Source organism: Plodia interpunctella, chromosome 12, assembly GCF_027563975.2.
Source record: "Plodia interpunctella isolate USDA-ARS_2022_Savannah chromosome 12, ilPloInte3.2, whole genome shotgun sequence".
Classification (NCBI taxonomy): Eukaryota; Metazoa; Arthropoda; class Insecta; order Lepidoptera; family Pyralidae; genus Plodia; species Plodia interpunctella.
In genome coordinates, this window is record NC_071305.1 from 3,995,206 (window position 1) to 4,016,693 (window position 21,488).

General features: G+C 36.0%; 2 protein-coding genes across 12 annotated transcripts in view; both read right to left on the reverse strand.

The window, feature by feature from the left end:
* Positions 1-80: 80 nt before the first annotated feature.
* Vps39 (Vacuolar protein sorting 39) lies at positions 81-8,816 on the reverse strand. The gene is made up of 13 exons (XM_053752277.1): positions 8,512-8,816; positions 8,166-8,327; positions 7,610-7,737; positions 7,197-7,400; positions 6,779-6,965; positions 6,567-6,684; positions 6,202-6,328; positions 4,105-4,524; positions 3,138-3,360; positions 2,551-3,006; positions 2,136-2,365; positions 1,804-1,938; positions 81-1,417 (listed from the first exon to the last, which is right to left on the reverse strand). Exons 1-13 carry the CDS (start codon positions 8,579-8,581, stop codon positions 1,262-1,264), a joined length of 2,616 nt encoding a protein of 871 aa, XP_053608252.1. The 5' UTR covers positions 8,582-8,816; the 3' UTR covers positions 81-1,261.
* A 3,118-nt stretch (positions 8,817-11,934) lies between these two features.
* Positions 11,935-21,488, reverse strand: part of sgg (shaggy) — a 28,705-nt gene continuing 19,151 nt past the window's right edge. For 10 of the 11 annotated variants that reach the window (XM_053752278.2, XM_053752280.2, XM_053752279.2 and 7 more), the window contains 6 exons: positions 20,173-20,283; positions 19,520-19,757; positions 19,056-19,153; positions 17,628-17,723; positions 15,543-15,840; positions 11,935-14,370 (listed from right to left, as the gene is read on the reverse strand). In XM_053752278.2, coding sequence (XP_053608253.1) covers positions 14,306-14,370; positions 15,543-15,840; positions 17,628-17,723; positions 19,056-19,153; positions 19,520-19,757; positions 20,173-20,283 — 906 coding nt within the window. In that variant the 3' untranslated portion in view covers positions 11,935-14,305. Of the gene's footprint in view, positions 14,371-15,542; positions 15,841-16,986; positions 17,131-17,627; positions 17,724-19,055; positions 19,154-19,519; positions 19,758-20,172; positions 20,284-21,488 lie in introns of those variants that run through there. The other variant, XM_053752286.2, reaches the window with a different exon arrangement.

A 21,488-nucleotide genomic window follows, 5' to 3' on the forward strand; every position in this document is an offset into this window, starting at 1 on the left:
TCGATTAAAATTTTTTCGTCAGAATAAATCTGGCTTTACTTCATTTAGGGCTTGAATATATATCAAATAAAATAAAGGTATTTCAAATAATTTTTCTATAATAGTTCATTTATACATCGATTACAATCATTATAACTTAGGTATACACAGAATAGCTAGACGAGAATATCACACAGTCTATATCTTTACAAATTCACCTGTACAACGACTGTCAAAGCCACAGCTTATACACAGTAATTAATTATTACAAAATATTTTACGCATAGCTACTCATACATGTAAAATATCAACTAAAATACAAACATTTATAATGAGCGGCTACCTGAATTTGAAAAATACCTTTACCTAATAACAATTAAAAAGCTACAGAACAATTAACTTGCTATTTTTCAGTAGAAACCATGGATTGAATAATAATAATTTAATACAACGGAGTACCTACTAATTCTGTGGTAGAAACAGATATTTTCTAATGTCAAAAACAAATTAAGTTTGTAATTTATTTGACAGAGATTTTCGGTGTCAAAAGCCACCCTATCAGATACCTACTTTAATGAGGATAAAAAAATAAATCGTACGTATGTAATACATAACCTTTATGCGTTTTATTTCTCACCCAATCAAATAGCCAATTTAAAGATTTTTTACAACTTATGTATTTACTAGTTATATGGAAGATCTACAAAGTATCTACTAGATACTAATCTGATTTCCAAGTACAGATGTAAAACCATCCGGCAATAATAACACATTCTTGTTTAACCTAATATGTTTTTGCTATTTCAAGTTAAATAAATTACAAAAATAGATTAGAGAAAAATATATTTAAACTGGAAAATACTTACCAAGTATTCGTTAGCTTTTTATAAGATACAGTTTCACGTTTTTATATCTTATGGTGTAGACAGAGCCATTAATTGCGAAACTCGGGAGGCCACATTTAGTATGGCTTATTTGTGAAGTTTAGTTTATACAGGGTAACAATGGACGCGACTATCGACTACTTTAAGTATTCATATTAACTTGAAACTAAACATAAATAATGTACCCAATGTACAGCATCTTACCACTGTTTGACAATCTTCCTTAGTTTTTTGTAGTTTTTTAGTTTTACTTAGTAGTTTGTAGCGTTGGTAAATATCATTTAATTTAGAATATGACGTGAAAAAGCGCCCGTGAAGGACTAATTTCTGAATTAATGTTTTGATTTTGATTTGATTCCTCAAGTATTTCAGACTTTAGTATACTGATGCTTAGCTAACTACTTGTCGAGTCTACACGAGTAATGTACGATGTCTCCGTTGGGATACCTCACGAAGGCGCTCTGATTGCCGAAACGCTTCTTGCAAACTGGACACACGTTGTAGTCTGTGATCATCACGCTCTTTGATTCGTGGTGATGCTTTTGCTCTTGTACCTGGAGAAAAAACGTAAATTTTATAATTAAAACTAGCTATCCACCCCGGCTTCGCACGGGTGAAATAGTATGCATGTTATACATATAAAACTTCCTTTTAAATCAAACTACCTATTAAAAATACCCGCATAAAAATCCGTTGCTGAGTTTTGAAGATCTAAGCATACATAGGAGTTCGTTTTATACTATGTAATTATGTTCTTCATATAATGTGGTCAAGTCAATTTAAAGCTGACATTAACGCTCCTTAGGAATGCTATATGCCTATCAGCTAACTAAACTAGGCTATGTCCCTTAGTTACTTCGAATGACATCCACTAGAGGACATGGAGTGGTCATATTCTAGGGCGGAACCACACGCCATAAGGTGTGTAATACCATATCACCTGCATATGCTCAGCGTACAGCAGCCCCTTGAGCACCTGGGTGCGGCGCTTGAGCGCCAGCTGGCCGTCCAGCGCGCACTCCAGGAAACTCTTCAGCCGCGTCAGCGGCACGGCGTCGGGCAACACTGCCAGCGCCTGGGACATAACGCAATAATATAATCATACATTTAGGTATACATTTTAATTTAGACATATGCAACTATCATGTTATCAAGGCACTTACATGCCTAAACATATTTAGCGGATATCATAGTGAGTACGTCGCGGTCAGATTAACCTAAGAAATTTACTATCACAGGGGGTCAGGTTTGTATGCCCCCGATCGTACGTACCTTGAGCACAGAAATATTATCGCCATGTTTTTCTAGAATATTCAAAGCAGTTTCAAGATCCGGTTTGGCCGTGTCGGGGTGTCGCGGCACCTTCGCTAGAGGCCCACTCAAGACGCCACTTTGTTCCGGATTCACCAATATATTCATTAGAATCACATAGACGTCTTGATTCTTATTCTTTGAGCTTAGGCATATGTTCTCGCAGTATCGTATTGCACGCTGTACGTCGCCTGAAAAATAAGGAATATTTAGATTATTGAAAACGTGAGATATATGGAAAGAATTAAGTTTAAAAATCCGGTTGATTTCTTTAAAAAAAAAAGTTAAGGCTCATAAATAATGCTATACGGATGAAACAATTTTTTTAGCAGAAATACTTGTACAACGATTGTATTAACTAAAATAAGTTAAATACCTAGAATTTGGACATAAATGGCGAGGGCTTGCTCGTGTCTGCCAAGTTTCCCCAAAATTATAGCCCTTTCTTCAAATAGGCCATCATTGGGAAAATGTAAAATAACCCTTTCGGGAGTATAATGTATCGATTTCTCCAAAAACGAAATCAATTTCGATTTCGTGTGCTGCAATTCTTCTTCAGTCAAGTTTGCCTTTTTAGTTGTTATTTTCTCTCGATACATACTAATCAGCGCGTCATGGAATATTGAATTAGTATCATTCCACGTGTGTATGACATGTTCTAGATAAGGTATGACTAGTGCCTCATGCTCTCGGAGTAGGAAATCTAGTATTTTTGGACGGGGCAGATTCTCTACTTCTATTTTGTCTTCTGTAAAAATTTTCAGTCCTTCTTCTGGGTGTTCTTTGAGGATCCAGTCGGAGAATTTGAATATTAGGTTTATGTGTTCAGCACCTAGAAATTACGAAGTAAACTTCAAATAAATATTTGAATGAATATTTGATTCATTTATAATAATTTATATAGACATAGACGGCTTAAATAAAATATGACTAATGTTAGCAATAACAATATAAAAAACTCACCAAGATTCTGTAAATAATTTTTAGTTCTAGAGTATCCCTTCAAACTGGAATCCGGCTGTTTCGCTTGCTCCCTCAGCAGCTGAAGCGCTTTAGTGTGCTGACCCTTCGTCTGGTACAGGATGATGAGTTCGCTGTATTTGCCGTGTTGGAGTAACGTCTTCTCCGCGTCCTCCAGGCGACAGTTGTTCAAGCGGAGAAGAGACGCCACGAAGGCATCGTTGGTCTGAAAGGTAATATAATAATAATAATAAATAATTTTACTTCAGGTAATAACGTTGAAATGTAATTTAAAATAGGAGCATTTGGAAGGATCCAAAAATATGTAGATAATTTTAATCCTGGCATATCCTTGATTATATTAGATACCGTCGTAATCTACACATCCTTTCACTTCTGTACTCGGTTCTTTACAACCCTTATACTCCTCTTTACCTCAAAGAACGCTTCAATTTTCTCAGTGAGGTCAATAATCGCGAGGTACGACAAGGTAGGAAGCAAGTAAAGTCTCATTATATTAGTCCTCTTTAATCTATTATATATTTATTCATTGTTCTATAACAACAACATTTACGCTTGTCTGTATGTTTATATAATTCTTCTATATCTTTTTATTTTCATATTTTTTTTGTCTAATTATTTAATACTGTTAAGTTTACTGCACCCTCTTAGTTTACTTGTGTCTCTTTCCATCCAAAGGTTGGCTGGAAGAAATTGCATTAGCGATAAGTCCGCCTTTGCACTCATTATGTTTGAATATCTAGTTGTAACTGTACTCCTTTGTGAATGGTGCAATAAAGAGATTATCTATCTATCTATCTATCCTTGAAACCAATGCCATTAAGTAATTTCTTCACAGGTATTTCTAATAATGTGAGGTCCGTCAAATAGTCGTAAAAACAAAATTAATTATCTACCCCAATTAAAAGATTTACAAATTGAACACAGTAAATCCTCAAAAGTCACTAACCTGCAAGTAGCACTTCAACAAAGTGGTATCAATGAGCTCCAACTGCTGCTGCACATTGACCACCGCCCCCGACCCCGCCTCCTCCCTACTCCCCCCCGCCTGCGACAGCCTCTTGCTCCCGTCTTCGCTGGCATCTTCAATCTTCGCACTCCCGCCAAAACGTCTCCTCAACACTAGCAAATACTCAATCAACGCCTTCAAAGCATTCTCCAAATCTTTCCCCTTCAGTTTATGCTTGGACTCTGACTTCCCGTCCAAATCTGGAAACAACGCTATCACTTCCGCTGGGTTTGTGTTGAGCTTTAAAAACTCATTCATAGATTTGGAATACTCTTTGATATCAAACAGCTCGTGCGCGTATAGGGACAGTATGGATTGTATCGACGCTTCTTTCTCTTCTTTTGAACATTCCGATAAATTCTGTCAACAAAAATGGAAGACATTTTTTAAACTTGAATTCGACAAACTAAAGATTTTTCAAAACACTTGCTCGAAATGTTAGGGCACTAATACCTTAAAGGGTGTTCTTGCTTATCGAGTTTTTAGAGATACACACGTTTTACGTTAAACTTGTCGACTTGAAATAAGTTGTAAACGTCGTAATACACGGGTGTATTACGACGGGATCGTTACAATACTTGGCTTTATTGTCGCCCTCCGCTTCGCGTCAAGTAAAATCCCACCACGTTTGTAATGTCCAACATTTGCACGCTTCTACATTTACGCACATATTTCAAAATAGTAAATTATGTGCTTAGGTAACAACAGGCTGATGGCTGCAACTTAGACTGCAGCTGCTTTACAGGATGTAACATTATTATCAGCGGGAGTTTAAACAAATAAAAATAAGTTGTAGTATAGTTAGATATCAATGCAACCCAAGAGATAGTAAAAAAAACGCAAACCTGCTTCAAAAGGTACTTACTCTGATCATTAGGATCATAGTTTCTTTGCGATTTTTTATACGTCTGAACATTATTATTTACACACAAATTTTCTTTGAACACCGCCTTAAATCACACACATTTAAACACCTTTTTGTTCATCTGTGGTTGTTTTAGTAATAGCAAATGACTACTTACATTCAAAATTAATATCATCTGTGCTTCTCGCTTTTTAATTTTGCTTCTGAACATGTTGAATACAAAATAAACGGTGATGGGAATAATTAATCCAAGCACTATTCGATCGATGTAACATTTTCCTGTTTTATAAAACATTTAATAAGTGCATTATTTTTTAATATAATTAGATATACTAAAACAGGGATGACGCGTGAAAATAGACCTTATTTTAAAACGATAAGGTTGCTACACTGTAAACTGAATGGTACCGCTTATAATTTCGGATTTATAATGATTATAGTTATTGATAAAAATAATTGAACACATTTTTTTTAATACACAGATTGAAACTACAAGACAGTGTATTTGAAACAATGTTTTAGACAAAATAACACTTCTATTTTAGATCAATGCAAAAACAACAAAAGGTCTGTAATTTAAGTCATTTGCTATTTCTATTTATACCACCAACCACTTTATTAAGACACAGCATGTAGAAGAAATATACGAATATTTAAGATACATGTACTAGAAAAATCGTACGTGACCGACACGATCCCTCGCAAAATACGACACAACACAATACCATACCGAAGAATTATTTGCAAGCTATTTTCCTGTTACTAATAATGACCAACCTGATAACACTACATTAGCAAATTCTAAATTAAGTTTTTATACAAATTATAAAGGATTTAAAATAGGATTAGGAACACCTGCTATTTGGAAGACAATAGGAAAATCGATAGAACTTGTATGTTTTTTAGAAGTCTCCAAATTGTCAAAATAGTAAATCAAATCTATGTCATGGTAATAAATGCAATGAATTTGCATAGGTTGATTAGCTGCCGTCTGTACATTACCGTGTCCGAAAGTAATTTATTTTTATAATACTTTCTGTTATACATATATGTAAATAGTAGCTACCTACTGTTAATATAGATGGGGCCGATATGTGTAAGAATAAAAGATGTATAGTAAGACCTTGGCCCAGCAGTGGGACATGTCATCAAAAGGCTAAACAAATCCTTACTGTTAAATCAATAGCAATTTGGAACTGTTTGTCCTTCAGCAACTGGTTTCTTTGCTTGGTGATGTCCACGGAGCTAAGGCACCATACCTGCCCAACCGAAGATACAAAAATCAAACCTCGCTTACACCTGCAATGTAAAACATGTAATCTGTAAGTTCGTTAGAATTGGAAGCTTTAGCAAAAAATTATATTTACACCAAGTTTACAAATATAGATCATAAGGATAACTTGTTGGTTACACTATGTAAACTCATGTTTTTGCAAATAAATAATTTTTCTCTTTGTCTTTATGTACTTTTGAATATATAATAATTACACACCAGCGTATTCTTTAAATACTTTAATTTTATTAAGTTCCAACTTACCTATACATCAGTCTTGCTTTATTTAGCTCAGAAATGGTTTGTATAAAAAGGGGCGGTTCTATAGTTTGGACTACTATTTGCTCTTGTAGTAAACCTAACACAAATGGCTCGTCCCACACTGAAAATAAATATTTTGCAATAGCATCATTTAATGTTTTCAGTAAAACAATCAGAAGTATACATGTTCTTTGAACCTTGGACTAAATTCTTACCTACACCAATGGGTGGTTCAGCCCATTTGATAGTCTTTTTGATTTCAATATCTTTAGCTTCTTCCACCAGCACCGATGTTTGATCTCGGCCGAGTAAAAATGATGTCTCAGAATATTTTGCTATAGTGGGATCTAAAGATTTGGAACTGCCTGCTGGAAATAATTCTTTGGCCTTGCCGGAGGATAGCTGTGAAATTAGAGTTTTTTTAGACCAAATGTTTCATTCACATGTTATAAATATCAGAATCAACTTGGCAATAGTTTGTATTTTACTCATATCACTAATTGAAAAATTGACAAACTGTGTGGGAGGAGTGCTACCTCTCCCACAAAGACTATCAGAGACACATTTTATGATTTACTTTTGCTCCCAGGTGGAATATAGTAAAAACAATACCACAGAAAACCAATATCTTACGTCATAGAGTGTATACTCGGATTTAAATCCAACACAGATGTACTCTTGACCCCAAGCCAGAACTTTGGGCACATCAGGCATTGTAAAATCGAAAAGGTGCTGTTTAAATTTCCCATTCTTGCCAGTATACAGCTGCAGCTTTCTCCTCACAGCAACACACAACCTCACTACAGAGTTAGACTCTCCAGTAATTGATGTTGTAGACTGTAACCAAAATATTTATGTATTGTCATATGTAATAAAAGAAAAGCCTAAGTATCAAGCAAAACAATCAGATATTTTGTGTTATGTAATGCTTCAAAGTAATATTTCAAACCAACATTTAACTAGTAAAATGTAATGAAATATACATAATGAGTTAAAATAAATGAGATATAAGATATAAATTAAAGGTTAAATAAATATATACTGACCTTATTATCTAAGGCAAAAAGGGAAGCACCCTTGGTTTGTTGAAATGTATCAATCAAAGGGAAATTTACTCCATTGATATCATATGTCGCGAGAATACTGTCTGACAGGCAGAGGAGCAGATTTTTCTCTAAAAATTAACAGATTTGAGATTTAACAAAATCTCTTTATTTTCTATGTTTGATGACCTAGCACAGTCTATGACTGCAAGGAAGGCAAACACACACAGCAACACACGGTTCCAGCACAGGCAAATAGGATTTTTTGTACCATCACTGTATTTGGTCATGTCATCTTTATTGTTTTGACTATGTCTGTCTGTTTTTTTTATGAACCCAAAACAGGAGCCAGCAATAAAATTGACGAAGTCAGTAGCCGTGTTAAGATAAGGTGCAGTTACTAAGGGACTATACAAATGTCTTTAAATGGGCTTTTTCAAGATCACAAAAGTACTTAAACTTAAGCTTCTTTTTTGTCCAAACTAACACTGAAACTCATCAACAAAGTTTTGCACTATGTTTTCCAAAGAGCCAAGCATAGTCCATTACTTATAATTACCTGGTATGACATCAATTTGTTGAATAGGTTTCTTGCTAAAATTCTTACAATATCTTAACAGCTGCAAAGAATATTTTCCTTGACTTTGATTTCCATTGTTAGTATTTGACAATGAATACATTAACAAGTGCCCTTGCCTTGTCCCCAAGAGTAAGTTTCCATCTGAAAATAAAGTCGGAAGATATTGTAGAAATATTTGATTTATATAGACAAACCTGTCATGATACATTTTTGAAGTTTTTTTATAATTTGATATGCCTATTACCCGCTATTCTAATTGATAGATTTGGACACTAAATAAGATCTAGAATGATTTTTTATGTAATAGAATAAAGTGTAAGCTCACCATAAGCAGCTATAGCTTCGATTTGTACAGTAACAGTTAACAACGACGACACTTCATAAGCCTCATGCATGATTATTACTTATCAAATTTGATGACTATGTGATGTAAAAATCACTACCTACACGTTTATAAACGCGGAATGATTACTACAAAAATGTACTATTGAACACTTGTTAAAGATCTTACAAATTTGACAAGAAAATAATTTATCTAGCTTTTTTACTTAGAAACTACAAAAATAAAATAAACCCGTAAATAGAATATTTATTGATTGTTTTGATTATTTTCACTTTACTACCATGAAATGACAGGACAGCCAGTTGACGTTGACAGTTTTTGTTTAGCTTGCTTGCTGGAATCATGGAATTAGTACGAAGTATAGTACTGTGGCGACATCTACCACGCCACATGCACAACGGCGCAGATGTAAAAAGCCGACCAAACGCAACTAATAACAAGCCACACAAGTGATCCAGGACACTACGGACAGATGGCACAACGGTCGACTCACTATGGACAGCTAACAAGCCTAGACCGCGCAGACAGTGCGTTTTCGATTGGAAGCATAAATACAACCTCCGACATGACACCGTCGGAGCCGTGCGGTTCCCCAGGCGCAACACCTAGCCTGGCGGGAAGATCTTCCCTTTGTGGCGGTCGAGCATAATCACCTAGCTCCCGCTACAAGTGGTGACCCCGACGTGATTGAAAGCAGCCTTCGTCATCATCACACCCGACGTGATTGAAGCAGCCATCGCCAACGTCGTACTCTCCAATCTTCACCATCACTCCTCGCACCCTCATTGGTCTCAAGTCAGCAGCAAACAGTCACTCGCAGCAGCAAGCCATCACTCATCTTCAAGGGCATCTACAGGACCATCGCAGCCGACGCAACGCGCTTCCTGGTTCTGGCACCCGCAACTCTCTTCGACTTCATCGACGCCGACGCACCCTGCAGCCCACGTCTGGACGCGCGCACTCACCGGCGTGGCAGCCATGTAGGGACCGGTGCCAACAAGTCATATTCCGCTCACGACAGTCTCGACTCACCGCAGACTACGAGCTCAACCTACGCATCCCGACTCACTGGGACATCGAGTAACATGGCACACACGAGAAGCACAGACTGCACATCAAGACTTCATCAGACCTTCGGTCTTGGGGAGGAGTAATGTGGCGACATCACGCCACATGCACAACGGCGCAGATGTAAAAAGCCGACCAAACGCAACTAATAACAAGCCACACAAGTGATCCAGGACACTACGGACAAGATGGCACCAACGGTCGACTCACTATGGACAGCTAACAAGCCTAGACCGCGCAGACAGTGCGTTTTCGATTGGAAGCATAAATACAACCTCCGACATGACACCGTCGGAGCCGTGCGGTTCCCCAGGCGCAACACCTAGCCTGGCGGGAAGATCTTCCCTTTGTGGCGGTCGAGCATAATCACCTAGCTCCCGCTACAGTACTAAATCCAAAACTGGAATGAAATAAAGTTTCAAACATTCGCGGGCCCTTTCTAAATCTATGATTTTAAAGGCCGCTCCCGACTGTAGCGAACATAGATTTAGAAGGGCCCCGCGCCCGGCCACTACAATCATAGATTTAGAAGGGGCCCAAGCGCGGGCTACAATACATCTAGTAGGTAATTTTTCGGTGACAGACAGCTACAGCCTGTCATGAAACCCCATGGAATTAGTAGGTGTATGAATTACTTACTAAATCCATGAGAAAACCTAAGAAACAAATTATTAGCGAACATTTTTACATTTTTTTTACCAATGCAATACCAATACCTGTATTTCTTTTTCCGTGACCAAATACATTCAAATCAACCCAGTGTTGTCAGCCAACAGAAGACAGCGCCCTCATTTATTTTATTCATTTCCTTGACAGTCTGTACTATTTCACTACCAGCGTACCATAGATAAGAATATCTAGCGTTATGTAGATATGCTACTTCGGGCACTTCACACTTCGGGCTTCGCTCCCGTAGGAACTTCGGGATAAAAAGTACCGTATGTGTTTTTCCACCCGTGTACCAAATTTCGTAATAATCGGTCTAGTAAATAATGCGTAAAGGTAACAAGCTTTCGATACATTATACTTAGATGTATGTATAGCATAATACGTTTTAGATAATAGTCACATAAAACGGGAAATTAGAAATTAATAAGCGGACACGGGTTAAGTATCAAATTATTTTGCCTGCTGTTGAAACAATTTCAGTGTTGTATAAGATTTTAATAAATACGTTGTGACGTTAAGACGACTCACTAGTCAGACTCTTGACAAAAAGTAACATTAGTTGGAAAGACACCAGACACCCTTAGCAGTTTAAAGAATTGCCAATATTTCTTAGCTTCACCCACGGCGGTTCTTGAATCCCAACAATAGACATCTTTCTTCCTCTTTCTTTCATAGCCACGAGTAGTTTGATGTAACATTGTTTTTATATCTGTGCATTAACGTTCTAATATGCAAGTATGGATTTAATAAGTACTTCGTACAACGGAATACCTACTAATTCCATGTAGATATGCAAGCAATACAACAGTATGCCACAGATAAACTATCTTATCCACCTTAATTTTTTATTCAATGACATATTTTATATATTTTTAACTACCTACCTATTTAAATGTAAGATTAGCTACCACAGAGTACTTTCTATTAGCTACTTCTAAACTTCTTGGGGTAAAAAACAAGTACCTTTACCAATTTAAACTTTTGTTGCAAATTCCAAGACATATCCCAAACTTAGATAGACTTCCAAATTTGCTGGTAACACTGAGTACCTATAAGATTAGATTTTACCTTAGTTCAATAATTAGTTGAGATACCTAGGTAATAGTTACTTATTAGCTATGTGGGCAACAGCCCGCGGTTTAATGATGTGCTCATGCCTCATCTGTTTTGATTTGAAGTGAAAGAGAGACAAATACCGATGTTTGAGAACGAACCAATATTAATTTTGGTATAAAATTCCATACAAAACATAACCGATTCTAATGAAATTAAGGTCTTATAGAAGAAAATAGTGTTTTATAAAATTTTAATACCTTTACACAAATAAAATATTTTGATTGCACTGGAAGTATTTTTTAATTCGGCAGTTTCTTCTAATCCGGACCCTGGGACAAGTAGGTACTGATACTCAAACATCCTGACAGTGATTGATTACCGTGTGTCTCAGAGATTGTCTTCCCTTCTTGTATCTCAGATATTTTTAAATAAATGTAATGTACCGCCTTAGTATAAATGAACACGGGATGAACAGATGAAAACATTCCTAAAAAATAAGTGGCAAGCATGCCGAAAAGTCTGAAAAGAATTCAGATTCAATGCTAGCATCCTGATTTCCATAAGTCTAGGGTCTAATAATGATGAACTTAACTGTAAAATGAAAAGCCATGATACTATTCATTTAATATTTACTTTTATAATTATGTTATTTTATTCATAACTAACAACGATATGGGTGTTACGATGTATTCAAATTCTGTAAAACAAATATTAAAACAAATACAAATTTCACTCGCTATTTAATTTAATATTACAATAATAGTAATAAGAAAATTTTTACTTTAAATAAATTTAGTCATAACCCCATTTCGAACTATTTCATAAACAATTCTCATGCAGAAAACGTGCACGTAAAACGTGAAAGTGAGAATTGAGCGGGATAGAGACGTTTATAATTTCGCTTCAAACATTCAGGTCACTAGTATGTCTTCAATTTTATACACAGAGGGTCTTTAGAAGCAACGTGGATTACAAAATTTATATTAGATAGACTTAATAAAAATATGCATATCTAAACTACCGTGTCGTTCGCTGGCGGGGCGAGCGATCGCCGCAGACAGCGAGATAACGATGCACGTCACTCAGAGTCATACTTTAAAGATAATTAATATATATTTACACGAATCATCAAGGAGTGTCAGCAAATCAATAGCCTTAACGACGACAACTAAGCTCCACTATGTGATTTCAAATCAATGCGCCGAGCGCATTTCTTAAAATACAATAATTTATACGTAATTAGTACATAGGTACATAAATGGTAATACATTAATCATGTGTATTACTTGTGGCTCTGGCGTAATAATATTTTATTTGTAGATATATGTTGGATACGAGGACATGCAAACTTGTTTATACAACTACAACCGAAATGGAATATATTCTGTAACGAGACAGTACTAAAAAAAGGCAGACTCGCAGATTTTATACCAAGGTCATAGTGTCTAGAGACTCGTCTTGACCCTAGTCCAAAAGATCTTCTGAGGGGCCGGTCCAAGCATTATAGTCGCACATAATTCATATTTATGATTTTATGTAATAACTATTTATAAATAATTTACACACAATAAAATATAATATTACAAATGCTGCACTTGTAAAGCGATTATATTGAAGCGGGTCGCGAGCCCCAGACTTGCGGCGTCGAGATGACTTCAGCGATTCAGCTGCTTTCCTTTCGGTAAAAATGCATACTAAAATGGTGCGGGGCGATTAAACAATAATACGCCAATAAGGTTATGTGATTAGGCTACTTCTACACCACGAATAAAAGATGTTATTCTATACTTAAAGGTTTAATACCTTCGCCCTAATTTGTAACTGTATTCCAAATTGAAGTGCAAAACGAAATTACTCGAATACTTAAAACTATGACAATGAAATTTATAGCATTATTTTAACATTGTTTCATAATGACTACTAATAAAGATAGTGTTCTCAATGACAAATTTTATATAATAGAAATATCATTTATTTATTGAATATAGAATACAATATTATCGAAAAACTATGTTGTTACATTAGGACACCGACAGTGCTATTAAATACATTACATTTATCCAGCACTGGATAAGATAAGGTACACCGCAAAATAATGTAAATAACATACAAATTGCCGAGAAACAAATATCTATAATATGTCATCTAGAAATTTATATTCTCTGCATTGTTTATACATAATATTTTGAGATATCATTAAATATTAAATTATCTTGAGAGATCAGTTTATGCTAGTTTTAAAAATTTACAAGTATGCTTCCTATTAATGCAAAAATGTTCCGTTTACTAATTTTTCATCGTTGAAATACACTAGGCGTACGTTTCATGAGTTAGTCATACGTTCCAACAATAAATACGCTAATGCACTACTGAATATGTCTTCTCTACTGATTACACGGCCCAAGCAAGGTTACGCTCCTCACTACATATATCTCAATAGGTGATTCATGTGAAACAAACATGTGACTACCTTCTCGCTAATGCAACATCTCCAACTGGCTACGGTCGGAGGCGAACCATACTAAATAGTTAGAAAAGTAAATATCGCAAGTGACAACAAAATAAAACAATTCGTCCAGATGATCATCTGTCGTTTACCAAATAAACATTATTTTAAAAACAGTATTTAAGGTATGTACATAAAAGACAATTTGAGCTTACAAAAGTACAAAGTAATCACATCGCGACGGTTTTAGAAACTACAGTGGATTTTACCCTCTTCACCGACTACGACAGCTCAAGCTTTATCCACAATTATACTACAAGTATCACACGATTACTCGCCGAAAACACCTATTATGCATATAATTTTTCCCGATGGCCAACACGAAAAGGACTATCACTAAATAGCGTAGGAACGAGCGTCGTTCTGGGTGGAGGCGAGGCGAGGCGAGGCGGCTGCGTCGAGGCGGACTCGAGCCGCGAGGCCGAGGCCTTACGAGGCGGCTGTGTCGAGGCGGGCTCGAGCCGCGAGGCCGAGGCCTTACGAGGCGCCCGCCAGCGCCGCGCCGCCCGCCGCGCCGCTCGACCCGCCGGCCGTACTCTCGCCTGTAGGACGGAAACGTGTTACTTTATAACTTAATTGTATATTCAGGGCCTGTTTCACTGCTTGCTGATAAAGCTGATGGGCACAAATAATTGTATTTCACAAAATGTTGGATAACCCTTGGCAAAAACCTTTAGGCGCATTTATCAGAAAATGAAAATGTCTAACATTGGCATATTCGACGTTCAAAATCACCATCTTTCGATCGTCGTGTGAAAACCAACATACACTAAATGGCGCCATAGGTGATTTAAGACGAAATAAGATTTATTTTCGAAAGGAAAGAGTTACCACTGGTTTTAAAATGTACATGAAGAAAAACGTTCCACAAATACATTTTCCATTTCTTCTTAATGGTCGTGGTACATGGAATTAAACCTACGTAACAACTTAACAACAACTCCATTAATAATGCAAAGCATTATTAATAGCATTATTAATGGAGTGGTTTGCCATTGCCTTGTCCATTTCACACACAAGTTAATAATCAACAAATGTGCAGGTTTCCTCACGATGTTTTTCTTTCACGGGAAGCAAGTGGTAATTTACGAAAACTACTATACATGAGTCAGATTGGTATACAAACTCATGTGGCACGAGTAGGATTCTAACCTGGGACCTTTCGATTCTCAGGCGGGGTCTTAACCATTACACCGCCACCGCTTCCGATATTTTCCATTTAGCCGATACATATTTTAATACTTTTATGAAAAAAAAATACACGTAGGTATCTAATATGTTCTAAAAGTGAATGTTTGTGTATTAGTCGTACTTTACAATATTTGATGATAGTATTCACCAATCTTCCTGTCTGTCAAGCTTTCACGGCGAAACCGCTAGGTTGGTGTTAATGAAATTTTGAATAGTATGAGCTGAGGTCAAACACAGATTAACGCAAACAGAGCTGCGGAGAACATCTAGTATAACTTTAAATGCGAAAGCTTGACTGTTACGCTTTCACTGCTAAGCCGCTGGAACAATTTTATGTGATATAGTCAAAACCTGTTATTCATAAAAAAGTACTTTATGTGTATGTAATACTTTAAAGCTAAAGCAGGTTTTGTCTCTTACTGTCAAAGGCAAATATAATAAAGCGCGATAGTGCCAAAAAATATTTTACCCTTTAACTTGCTCACGAACAAAAGGTTACAAAGTAAAATACACATGTACACACCCTGGGCGTCGTGGTCGGCGTCGGGCGGCGGCGCGGGCGCCTGGTGCGGCTGGTCGTTGGGCGCGGCGCGCGGCTTGAGGAAGTCGTTGAGCGACGGCTGGATGCTGAGCTCGTACTCCGTGAAGTTGAAGAGCGGCGGCAGCGCGCGGCCGTTGGGCAGGCGCGCGGCCGGCTCGCGCAGCTCGTCGAAGAAGCTGTGCGCGCACGCCTGCAGCGGCGACAGGCGCGCGCCCGGCGTGTACTCCAGCAGCCGCGACACCAGCGAGATCGCGTCCGGCGGCGTGCACGCGCGGAACACCTGCGCGCGCAATCGATCACACACCTATACTCAAACTCAGGCAACCGCAGGCCTACCGTCAACTTAGGTATTTTTAATTTCGGAAATGTTGGAACCTAAAATACATCGCATTTATACTAAAAGTCAATGGTACGATGTGCTGTTGACTGTACTAGCGTTTACCTATAGGTTGCGTACGCGGTACGACTAGATAGAGGTACCGTAATAAGAAAACTAGATTTTTACCGTTTTGTTCCTGTCTATTTGTACCTATAGATTGATTGTACCACTTAATGCCACCTATTGTTAACTTTGTAAGTTATGCAATCAGGTTTAAATATATAAATAAAAGTGAACTTTTTTAAATTTACTAAGGTTAATAAAAGGGGCCATTGAAAGCCTATCATTATTTAATTTTTAATCATAAATGCAAAATTATTCGTGATTTTTAATGTAATTTAAATACGCACTTAAAACTATGTTCATTTTAAAAATTATTTAAATAAATATCCAATTATAGGTATTGTATTACCATAAGAAAATAAAAAGAACAATCCTTCTAATTCACACTCTGAACGTGTTAGCAAAAATTGTTATAAATTCAAGACGAGGACGATATTTACAGGGTTATACAGTTAGTTGAAATCCCAATGGAACTGTTTAGCATAAAATGTACGACATGATACGATGACAGGTGTTTCAGCAAGTTTGTTTCTGAGCATAGAACTTAAAAAAACAAATTAATCATAGAGAAATATTGAAACAAACTGCTCACGAACGAATGCACACTGAACACCAACAAACAAAATTTGCAGTAAGAGAGAGCGGCACCCGATTAGTTGACCTTCTAGACGTCGATTCATGCCAAAGGCTTTAGCCATTAAACTCAAATGCCTCCATTAAAAAGATACATAATAATATATAAATATAATAAGGCATAAAATAATACATTGTGAAATTAAAAGCGTTACAGGATGCGTTCGGTATAAGTAGGGCTGACATCCATATAGGGTCCCTTAGTTTTAAATTGTGTCTGGGGATCGATATTGAAAATGTGTCCAGAGAAAGGCGTTTTCTGATTCTTTCTCCTTTTTTTCACTGTTAAATGTTGAATGTCCGTAAAAAGAATCAAATTTCCCCAAAGTGTGGGGTTTATTAAGATTTTTGTCCGGCGTCGGTAATTTAACGGCCGCCCGTTAAAGGTGATTGATATATAATGGAGGCATTTAGGTTATGTATGGAGCAATGTCTTACTCGAATACGCTGGTGATCAGTGGCAGTCTTGGGCATTGACATTCGCTGCAACATCAACTGTAATAACGCCCGCTTTATAATTACAGCCCTCAGCTCTAAATATATAAGAAAAGGCTATTTCTTGCCAATCTGATTATTTAAAACTGACGAACAATCAATTGAAAAAATCGATAAAATAACGCAATATTCAACAGCTGAATTTTTTGGAGCAAATAAATATATTCCCGAAATTTATACAAAACATTGTCTTTACCATTTCACAGTATTGCTATATTTAAAACGTTCTGGACCAATCTACTCTTTAAATATTAGCAATCGACCCCGATTATTTACGATCTGTATGTAGTACATAGTAAGTTTATGTATAGGATTTAATAAACGGCCATAAACTAAGTACACTTAGCCGGTCATCGAAATAAAAATCTTTCCCACAAATGCGAGTTGTCGAAAATGCAATGATTTATGAATAACATTTACGTTTCAATCCACTATTTGATCAATCTAACAATTCACAATGAACAACATCATTTTAAAATATACTGTCGTGCACTCACCTTTGCCCAAGGATGACTTTTGATTTGTGGAAATTTAAATTCTGTGTAGTTCGGATTCATTTCTCGGATTTGTTCCCGTGTAGGTGTCCCTAGTACCTGAAAAGTCATAAAATCATTAGAAATGTTAAGTTGGCACGACATCAAACAAGTCCACAATAACAATTTAATTTTTAGGTGACATAATATCCGGAGCATCTTTTTCATGAATCATATCTTTATTCATGTGGAATTCCTTGTATTCTTATTCCAGAAACTCCTTGGATGGGTTTTGTACAACAAAGTTAATCATTTTAATGATGCAATAGTTTACGTCACCCTTGCGTGTTAGCGCAAGTTTAAATAGTTTTCTGATAGACACATTGGCTTCAGATAACTACCATAATTTATCAGACCTAAAGTTGCTGAAACAGCAAACATATCTGGTCATAATGAAGTCTACTTGATTTTCTTGCACGCATAGCTTTTTTGAAGCAAACACAATAATAAACGCAATTTAAATAACTGATATTGTATTTAAGTCATTAAGAAAAATTAATGTCATTAAGAAAAATTAATGACTTCAATACAATATCATGGGCAAACTAGTACAAAAATATCTATTTTAATAACAGAAAAAAAACAATGGCATCGAAATTAACTAAAATTGATTGTATCCGACATAAAAGCAAGTAAACCTTGGTGATTACAAGTGGAATTTTATGCACTCGCTTCTAAACCGCATGTGATTATTATGCTTGACATTTGCACCGAATAACTTACATACAAATGACAATATTCCCTGTGTTCCTATAAAGTTATCGCTATTTGCAAAGTATCGCTTGAGATAGCGTGAAGTAACACGTAATATGTATCGACTTATCGGCTTTGTTGCGTATTTATTACTTTGTTAGTTATCACAATATTATTTGGATGATACAGATATTTTATTGTCTTTGTCTTGTTGTATTGAAAAAAATACGCTACGCTTAACTGTTTTTTGTGTAAAAAGGTTATGAGACTCCAATTTGTCACGCGATAAATTAAATAGCTTCATCGATATAGCAACATTACGCGATACTAATTAGTGGATAACAAAAGGTTTCGCTTTCACGTTATCCTTCCAATTGGATTACGATTATTTACGTACATACATCACGACACACGACGTCGCACGCGTTAATCTTGCGGTTTGCATACCAGACACTATACATCCGGGGTATGTTTTATATCACTAGTAATTTTTATAAACCCTAGGTTTCCGATATAAGGCGATAGTTACGTAGGTAGCAATTAAATGATAAAAATTAAATTGCATAGGATTTAATTTAAATTTTACCGCACGCCGGCACGGGCCGCTTTGAAATTAAGTACCTACCTACTAATTAAGTACCTATTTATATTTACATGAAGAGTGTAAGATAAATCACGTTGTCTCTTTCAGTGTATTACCTTAATGATCTCAACCAGCTGATCGACGCCCGAGTCGCCGGGGAATATTGGTTGACCCAACAATAGTTCTGCTACCACACAACCCGCACTCCATACATCTGTGAAAAATCAAAGTTAAATCTTAGATATATTTTTTCATCACCGTGCAAGACGCGACACAAATTTTGCATTACATTGTTACAATGAGACATATATATGATTTTAACGTAACATGAATATTTATGAATACTGTGTTTAAATCATTTCTTTTTGACGATTTCCTTATCAAATGCAAATAAACATAAAATTCGCACAAATGACACGATTTATAATTGACAATTGATAATTCTATTAAAATAAGTTCTTACACGTTAAATAAGCGTTCACTTAACGTTATTCTCATAGAGATGAACGTTAGAAAAAATAAACATGCAAATAAATAAATAAACAAGATGAACACTGACAGATAATGACTGATCACTCACCGATTTTCGTGGTATAATCTATGGCGCCAAAAATAAGTTCTGGAGCGCGATAGTACCGCGAGCAGATGTAAGAAACATTAGGCTCCCCGCGCACGAGGTGCTTGGCCGAGCCGAAGTCGCACAGTTTGAGGACGCCTGTCTTCGGGTCGAGTAGAAGATTCTGTGGTTTGATGTCCCGGTGGCAAATACCCAGCGAGTGGATGTATGCCAGGCTTCTGAACAACTGGTACATGTAGAGCTGTCGAAATATATAAATTTTTTTATTCATTCGGATTAATCTTAGAAATGTCTTGTCGTGTTCTAAAATTTGGACACACATCAACGCAACCATACTTTGTAGAATAACCACACTAATATTACAAAAATAAATGCGAAAGTTTGAATGTATATAAGGATGTTTGATTCAATCACGTAAAATTTACTTTTGATGAAATTAAATCTTGGATAGGGTACATTTTATCCAGAAGTACCCACGAGAGGAAGCCCCGGGGCGTATCAGGACACTTGCGCGCAAAGATATTTGCTCGCAAAACATGCGCGAAAGCCACATGCGCGACAGTCATTTGCGCGCAACCTATGCGCGAAAGGCAAAAAAGTGTTGAAGGGATGATAAGTGGTTAAGCGTCATCATCAATACGGAACATTTCTCATACCTTTATAAAACTAATGGGTATGGTTTGTTCATCTTTGGAGTAGTGACGTGCGACTTTATAAACAGTCTCTGGTATGTACTCCAGCACCAAATTCAGGTACACTTCGTCTTTCTGTAATAAATTAAAACCATATTAGAATATATCCTTTAATACTATCTAAACTGTTACCTACTAAAAGAGTTTCTTCGGATATATCAAAGTCTTCGTTAACTACAAGCCATAGAATTTATCGTTTTATCTAAAAATTTATAAATCTGAAAGATTACATTCAGAAATAGCAAAAAAGTATATAGCTACTTAATTAATATTGGATTAAAGAAGTAGTTCATTGAATTGTGAAATTTTGTAAAAACTCAAGGAATAAAATAAAACAAAACAAACTCAATCTATATTATAATAAAATATTGAATAAAAATGAACACAAGATTATTTTTGTCTAGAACGTTGCAAAAAAGCAGACATGAAATATTGTGCAAAATCACAAAATGATGGTATATCTAATTTAAAATTTTTCTAACTAAGGACAAATGACATAAATAAATGAATCATTCCAGTGAATAAGTTCAAATCCACGTTGGCCATACTCCAAAGGTTCTTGGCTCTTGTACTATAAAAATCATAATCAAGGAAACTTGGAAAGATGGACCTTGAACTGTACGGGAAATACGCATTAGTTTATAAATACTTTTTTTAATATATAAATTTCTGAACTACCTAAATTTAACATCACAACCGCTTATATGACGAATTTAATTTTAGTTTACTTTCAGACTAATATTGATATTATAGATGTTACAGTTAAAACATTTTTTAGATAGAACGCGTTTATTTTTATAACATAGACATTCACCATTACATTAGCAAAGTTTTTCAAATTAGATTTTACATCGAAAGACAATATTCCAGAGAATTAAAAATAAATCGGCTGCCACGTTACCTACAGAGTCAGGTCATTTATAAATAAGTACTTTGTATTGATTTTGCCTTTACCCCTTTTTAATATACTATGCACGTCTAAGTGATAAAGGTACCGAACAGTCGTTATAAGAATTGACCACACCTACAATTACATGATGCTAATTTGTGAGATCCATTTTGATTCTAGGTACCTTTCATCGTCATTTAACTAACACTGTCTTTAGAAACGACATCAACATCATTTAAGTGTATAATCATGGATGAAAGATGAAGACGAATGTCGGTCAGTGGAATGACGGAAGCCGATTCTCAAATAACAAAACACAAAAAATAAGCAAGCAAACACAAATATCACGTCAAAATGTCCTATATATTTTCAATGATCGATGTGGTAAATA